The following is a 7,227-nucleotide window of genomic DNA, read 5'->3' on the forward strand; positions in this document are numbered from 1 at the left end:
TCCCTTTTTATTATTTCAACGGCTATCGACCAGTAAACAATCAGAGCACTAAACTTAAGACTTAAGCTCCATCTCGAGAAACACTTCCCTTGTGAACGTACGTAGTGTTGATGATAAAGACAGTAAATAATCAAATATGTACACAGTGTGTAATTGTTTACGTTTCGAGTTTCGAAAAGTGAAACTCTAGCAATGGACTTTGTGTGGGGAAGGGACTCGTGCGTTACCTAGTCGATGTCCGCTGATTGATAAGATTGTAGTTTCCAAGGGAAGAAAAACATGCCTCTTATGGTTTTTGAAAGAGAGAAATCGTGGAGTCCACAGGACGTAACAGAGGATAACCGGGAGGAAGCGATGGAGGGCATAAGGCAGGTGATGGAGGGAATCTCCATCTCTGCTATTACAAACGAGAAGGATGCAGCCTCCATGCGCAAAAAACTTGAGGATGTAATCCTCGGGTGTCAAAGAGCTATGTTCAGACTTCCAGATCAGCGGAAGAACAAGGACAAGAAAGAGGAAGGAAAGTCCCACCCAGAGGAGAGGAAAGCTGACGACCGCGATGTCTCCCGACAAACCCGTTCCGACAGGAAGAAGAGAGGAAAGTCAGGGAACAGAGCGGAAGAAGCTAAGGGAGCTCCAACCAAGCCCGACAATAAGGAGGAGATGCCGAAGCCGCAAAGGGTGCCGAGGCAAGCGCAGACGAAGACGCTGCAGAAGAAGGAGCAACCGAGGGAGAAGCAAGAGACTCCCTTGCAGCGTAGAGGCACCTACGCGGAAGCCGCAAAGAAGCCGGCGAAGAGGGTGCAACCTGCGGATGGGAAAAGCGCACCCCAAAAATCCAAAGGAAGCAACGAGGGGAAGAACGCTCCCATGAAAAAGGAAGCTGCGACCCAACCAGCGACGGACAAAGGGAGGGGCTCAGATCAGCGGAAGCGAAGGACTCCGAGAAGCGAGGCGGTGTCCATTATGTTCCCTGCGGGAGAATTCGCGCAGGGAATGAGGGACATTCAGTCCAAGATCAACTTGGACGAATTGGGGATTGGCCCCCTCAAACAAAGGAAGGCCCTAACCGGGGCCCTAATCCTAGAGGTGGCAGGGGACAAGAAAATGGAGAAGGCGAACCTGCTTGCCGAGCACATTCGCAAGGCGGTAGGGAACAAGGAGGGAGTAAGAGTCACGAGACCGTCCAAGATGGGAGAGATCCGCATCAAAGATTTGAACGAGTTAGTGACTCAAGCGGAACTCCAGGAGGTGGTAGCCAAAGTCGGAGAGTGCGACGGGGCGGAGATAAAGGTAGGCCAGTTGAAGTCGGCCCCCGGGGGTATGGTCACAGTGTGGGTGCAATGCTGCCCACTGGCTGTGGCCAAAAGGATGGCCGAAAAGAGGAGGGATAAAGGTGGGATGGGCGTCGGCAAGGGTAGAATTGCTCGACGCCCGCCCACTCGTGTGCTTCCGCTGCCTAGAGCGGGGGCACGTGAGGCAGCAGTGCCGAAATCCCGTCGATCGAAGTAACACCTGTTACAGGTGCGGAAGGGAGGGGCACAAGGCCCAAACGTGCACCGAGGAACCGCAGTGCTCGGTGTGCGTGGCGAGGGGGCTGCCAGCCAAACACAAGGCTAGAGGGGCAGCCTGCCCCCCGTTATAAAAAAGGCTGCAAAAAAGGCCAGGCAAACGGGAGCGCAGAAGGCAAAAGAGGAAGCGGTTAAAGAGGTTAGGGGGGGGGCCTCCGGAGCCGGACAGGCAATGGAGGCCGAGACCCTAACTGAAAAAGAGCAGGGAGCCGAACCAACGGCGACCAGAGGAGGAGAAAGCCAGGAGGAGGCTGAAGGGACATCGCCTTCATGTTAAGAGTGATGCAAGCAAACCTGGCCCGCTCCCGCCAGGCGCAAGATCTTTTCTTGCATAGCCTGGCGGAGAAGAACTGCGGGATAGGTATAGCCGCCGAGCCAAACAGAGTGCCCAAGCACCCATGCTGGGCGGGCAGTACGGACGGCTCGGTGGCTATAACATGGATAAAGACAAAGGAGAGGCATACTCCGGCGTCCAGAATAGGTGGCGGTGAGGGATGGGTCGCGGTAAGATGGGGACCGTTGACGGTCATAGGAGTGTACCTGCGGCCCAGCCTGTCCCGTCACGAGTTCGAGGATAGGTTCGACACCCTCGAAAATGAGATCGCGGGACTGCTGCCAGCCCCCATACTGGTCGCCGGGGACTTTAACGCCAAATCGGCAATGTGGGGTTCCCGGCGGCCGGACGTCAAGGGGGCGAGGTAGTAGAGTGGGTTGCACGTTTAGGGCTCAACCTCATGAATAGAGGGAATAGGAGCACGTGCGTGCGGACGCAGTGGAACCCGTGATAGATTGTATCATGGATATCCCCTGCGGCTGCGAGAGGGTGGTCTCATGGCGGGTGGCGGAGGAGACAGATATCTTATCCGACCACCTGCCAATTGAGATGGAGCTCCGTGTGAGAGACGGCGGAACAGCGGAGAGGGAAGGTCCACGGAGATGAACAACGCGTAAAATGGACCCAGACAGGCTCCTGGCGTCGCTAGCGGCTGCCAATTGGGGGCGTGGGCCCCTGGGTGCAGAAACATAGAGGAGGAGGCGGTTTGGCTCAGAGGCGCGATGACAACAGCGTGCGATAGCGCTATGCCTCGAGCCAAATTCGTGCCAAGGAGGAGCGCCTATTGGTGGACCGAGGAGATCTCGGAGCTGAGGAAAGCCTCGGTCGGAGCGAGAAGGACCCTGCAAAGGAAGCGGAGGAGGAGGGGGCCGTCCGCATATGTGGACGAACTCAAGGAGGTGTACCGCGAGCGGCGGGCTGAGTTCAGAGTGGCCGTTAAAAGGGCCAAAGAGGCAGCCTGGGAAGAGCTCCTCGGTACACTGGATGAGGATCCGTGGGGACGCCCCTACAGGCTGGTCATGAACAGACTGAACAGCGGGGCGCCCCCAGCGGTAGAATCGCTCGATCCCCAATTCCTTGAGGAGGTGGTAGCCACCTTATTCCCGGTCGGGGAGGAGATGAACGAGGAGGCACACCAACTGCGAGAGGACCATGAGGACGAGGAGGTGCTAGAGGTCTCGGAGGCCGAGTTGATAGCGGCTGCAAAGAAGCTGAAGGCAGGTAAGGCCCCGGGACCGGACGGCATCCCAGCAGTTGCGTGGAAGGTGGCAGTAGGGGAAATGTCCCAAAGGCTAGGAACGCTCTTCACGGCCTGCCTAAGGGAGGGAAAATTCCCAAGCATTTGGAAGGAGGCGAGGCTTGTCCTTCTTCCAAAGAAGGTAAGCCACCCGAAGCCCCGTCCAGTTACAGACCCATCTGTCTGCTGGACGAGGCAGGGAAGATGATGGAGCGGGTGGTGGCCAACCGCCTAACCAGGCACTTGGAAGGAGGCGAAGGACGAGGCCTGTTGGACAGACAGTATGGTTTCAGGAAGGGACGATCGACCGTGGACGCGATCAAGCGCCTAAAGTCCCTCTCTGACCATATGATGGGGGAGGGAGAAGTGGTGCTGGCGGTTACCCTAGATATAGCAAACGCCTTCAACTCCCTCCCCCACGTAGAGATTAGGAGAGCCCTAGAGGGCATGGAAGTCCCTGGTTATCAGAAGAGGATAATCAGGGACTACTTTGAGGGACGGAAGATCACCTGCAGAGACAGGGAAGGCGAGAGCAGGGAGTGGCAGGCGGCGTGCGGCGTCCCACAGGGATCGGTGTTAGGACCGATCCTGTGGGACGTCGCGTACGACAGGGTGTTAGACGCAGCCCTTCCTACTGGTTGCACGACCATCTGCTATGCAGATGATACTCTGGTGGTAGCCAGTGGGAGGGGATGGGAAGAAACGACCCAAGTGGCGAACGTAGCAATTGATTGTGTGGCAAGGGCTATAGGAGCCCTAGGCCTCAAAGTGGCGGCGGGAAAGACGGAGGCCGTGTTTATACACGATGGCTCACTGGGACAGCCGCCGGCATCGTGGATCAGGGTGGAGGACGTCCGTGTCCAGGTGGGGGCCCAGATTAAGTATCTGGGCCTCCATGTAGATGGTAGATGGAGGGTTGAGGAGCACCTCAACCGGCTGACGCCCAGGTTGGACAAAGCAGCGAGTGCCTTGTCGCGCTTGATGTCCAACCTGGGCGGTCCGCGTGGGAAAATCAGGAGGCTGTACGCGAATGTTATCGATTCGATCGCGCTGTACGGAGCCCCAGTGTGGTCGGCCGCCCTGACGGAGAATAGGAAGGCCATAGCGGTGAATAAAACTCAACGCCGCATGGCGATCAGGGCGGTCAGGGGGTAGAGGACGATATCCCACGCGGCAGCCACGTTGATGGCCGGGATGCCCCCAATAGAGATGAACGCCCGCGCACACGCTCAAGTTTACGAGCAGGTGGCGGAGCGAAAGGGGAGGGGGATCCCGGTGCCTAAGAGGGGGAGGAGGCTCCTCAGCCTCCGCATTAAGAAGAGAGTGAGGGAGGAATGGCGGACATGGCTAGCCGACCCGAACCGGGCGGGTCAAAGGACAGTCCAGGCCATCCTCCCTCACTTGGATGAGAGGGTAGACCGCTCATGGACGCGGGCGTCCTATAGGACGACGCAGGTGCTCACCGGGCATGGTTGCTTTGGTTAGTACCTGCATAGGATCCAGAAGGAACCTGATCCACGATGCCACCATTGCGACGAGGAGAGAGACGCGGCGCAATGAGCGTCGTGTTCTCATAGGAAAGTTAGGAGGAGACCTCTCGCTGCCGGCGGTAGTTAAAGCCGTGACAGAGCGAGAGGAGGCCTGGGAGGCCTTTGCGCTCTTTTGCGAGCGAGTAATGTCGCGGAAGGAGCAAGCTGAGAGGGAAAGGAGGGGAGAGGTTGATCCTCCGGACCCCCAGCTTAGAGGGAACGGGAGTCAGCGGAGAGGGCGACGCAGAAGGGTCCCCCGCGGAATTCCAGCGCATCTGCGCAAGTGGTAGGGGACGTTCAAATAAGGGGGGGGGAAATACTCTCGCCCACTATGGATACCCCATCGAGAGAAGGAGGTGATAGTCCGCCGCAAGGACAAAGGGCACCAAGGTACCACACGAGATAGAAAGGGGGATGTTAAGGCGTCCAGGTCCCGCCGTAAGAATAGGCCTGGGGTAACTCCTGCCTGTCGTAAGAGGCGACTAAAAGAAGCTTTTATCAGGAAGTCCTACGGGACCCCTGGTGGGCGGGCGTGGGCTGGAGACCCACGACCCGCCCTCCCCCACAAGCAACTAGGGGGAGCGGCGAGGGGACGGTGGCACCCTCGTCGCAGATATAGGAGAAGGCCCTTGTAAGGACCGGGCCAAAGGTTAGGCCAAGGCGAGCGCGAGTTACGCGCGGCGCGGGTCCACCTAGAAGAAATGTCCACGCGATTCCTAGGTGGCCCAGTTATGCGCAGAGAAGTCCACCCCCGGTGGTTTTAGTGCGGTAGGCACCCTCCATTGCACGCTGGCCCCAGGTCGTCAATTGCCTGGGGTATAGGGAGAGTGAGTCCCACACACCCCCCGTCTCCGTCCCAGCGGAGTGGGGGGACGGTCCATGAGGATTTCCACCGGGTAAAAAAAAAAGACACGTAAAAATGTCAAAAGCGGGGAAGCCGCCGGACAGCCCGTCGAACTATAGGCCAATATGTCTCCTGGACGAGGCGGGCAAACTCTTTGAAAGAGTAATCACGTCCCGCCTCGCCCGGGAACTGGAGGCCAGAGGAGATGAGCAAGGCCTGAGAGACCGCCAATTCGGCTTGAGGCCGAACAGGTCCACGGTTGATGCAATTAGATGCGTCAAAGCGCACACAGAAGAGGTCGTGGGGGAGGGAAGGGTAGTGCTGGCTGTGGCTTTAGACAGCCAATGCCTTCAACTCCCTCCCACACAAGGCGATAAGAACCGCGCTAGAGGGGCTGGGGGTATCTGCATATCTGAAGAAGGTGATCGTCAGCTACCTGGGCGACAGAACGATCTCGTGTGAAGACCAAGAGGGGACCCGAAGAAGATGGGACGCGGAGCGCGGCGTCTCGCAGGGCTCGGTGCTAGGGCCGATCCTGTGGGACGTCGCGTATGACAGAGTGCTCAGGACACCCATGCCCGCCGGCAGCACGCTCATCTGTTATGCAGATGACACACTTGTGCTGGCTGGCGGGGGTGGGTGGCGAGAAGCTACAGACAATGCAAATATCGCGGTTGCGTGTGCAGTAAGGGCGATAGCGTCGCTGGGCATGAAAATGTCGGCTGGCAAGACTGAAGCCATCTTTGTCCACGACGGCACCAAGGGGGAACCGCCGGATATGTACATCAGCGTAGACGGAATGCGGGTAAAGGTAGGCAAGCTGATCAAATATCTCGGATTGCATATTGACGGGAGATGGTCATTCAAGGACCACCTAACTGGACTTGGACCCAGGCTTGACGCGGCGGCCAATACCCTATCCAGGGTAATGCTGAACCTAGGAGGGCCAAACGGCAGGGTTCGAAGATTGTATGGCAACATTACAAATTCGATTGCCCTCTATGGCGCCCCCATATGGGCAGATGCGCTCATTAAAGAGAAGGCAGCCGCGGCTGCACTGCGGAAAACGAAACGCCGGATGGCAATCCGAGCGATCCGGGGATACCGCACGGTATCGAGGGCGGCGGCTACTCTAATGGCTGGCATCCCGCCCATTGAGTTTGTCGCCAAAGCACACGCGGCGATGTATGAGAGGGTGGCCGAGTTGAAGCGGGCAGGAATGCCGGCTCATGACAGAGTTAAGAGGGCAATAGCCCTTCAACTCAAGTGGGACACTAGGAAGGAGTGGAGGTGCTGGCTCGAGCGGCCCGACGTGCGGGTCAACGGACAGTGACGGCCATCCTCCCGTGTCTAGACGATTGGCTGGAGCGGCCCTGGTCAAGGGCGTCGTATCGAACGTCGCAGGTGCTCACCGGACACGGATGTTTCGGTGGGTACCTGCGGCGTATCGGTAGGGAGGAAACAGCTCGCTGTCACCACTGCAGCGACGATGAAGATACGGCCCAACACACGCTAGCATTGTCCGGCGTGGTTGGGCCAGAGACGCGTCCTTAGAGACGCGATTGGGGAGGACCTGTCTCTCCCGAGGGTCGTCGAGGTCATAGTGGGAGATGAGACAGCATGGAGAGCGTTCTCCGCATTCTGCGAGGGAATTATGCGGGAGAAAGAGGACGCGGAGCGGATAAGAAGGGGGGAGGTCGACCCCCTAATTC

The 7,227-nt window shown here is 58.0% G+C and overlaps 2 protein-coding genes across 2 annotated transcripts; both read left to right on the top strand.

Annotated features, from left to right (window-relative positions):
• The first annotated feature begins 279 nt into the window (after positions 1-279).
• On the top strand, positions 280-1,512 carry LOC105557249. Its single transcript, XM_012004433.1, has one exon. The coding sequence runs from the start codon at positions 280-282 to the stop codon at positions 1,510-1,512; it is 1,233 nt and encodes a 410-aa protein (XP_011859823.1).
• Positions 1,513-6,089: 4,577 nt separating this feature from the next.
• LOC105557251 lies at positions 6,090-6,848 on the top strand. Its single transcript, XM_012004434.1, has one exon. It carries the CDS (start codon positions 6,090-6,092, stop codon positions 6,846-6,848), a length of 759 nt encoding a protein of 252 aa, XP_011859824.1.
• Positions 6,849-7,227: the final 379 nt, after the last annotated feature.

This window comes from Vollenhovia emeryi, unplaced genomic scaffold (assembly GCF_000949405.1).
Source record: "Vollenhovia emeryi isolate VEMERY1.0 unplaced genomic scaffold, V.emery_V1.0 DF939549.1, whole genome shotgun sequence".
In the NCBI taxonomy this organism is placed as follows: Eukaryota; Metazoa; Arthropoda; class Insecta; order Hymenoptera; family Formicidae; genus Vollenhovia; species Vollenhovia emeryi.

Excerpts from the sequence above, each read along its gene's own strand:
- LOC105557251 (XM_012004434.1), top strand. The coding sequence starts at position 6,090 with ATGCCCGCCGGCAGCACGCTCATCTGTTATGCAGATGACACACTTGTG.
- LOC105557249 (XM_012004433.1), top strand. The coding sequence starts at position 280 with ATGCCTCTTATGGTTTTTGAAAGAGAGAAATCGTGGAGTCCACAGGAC.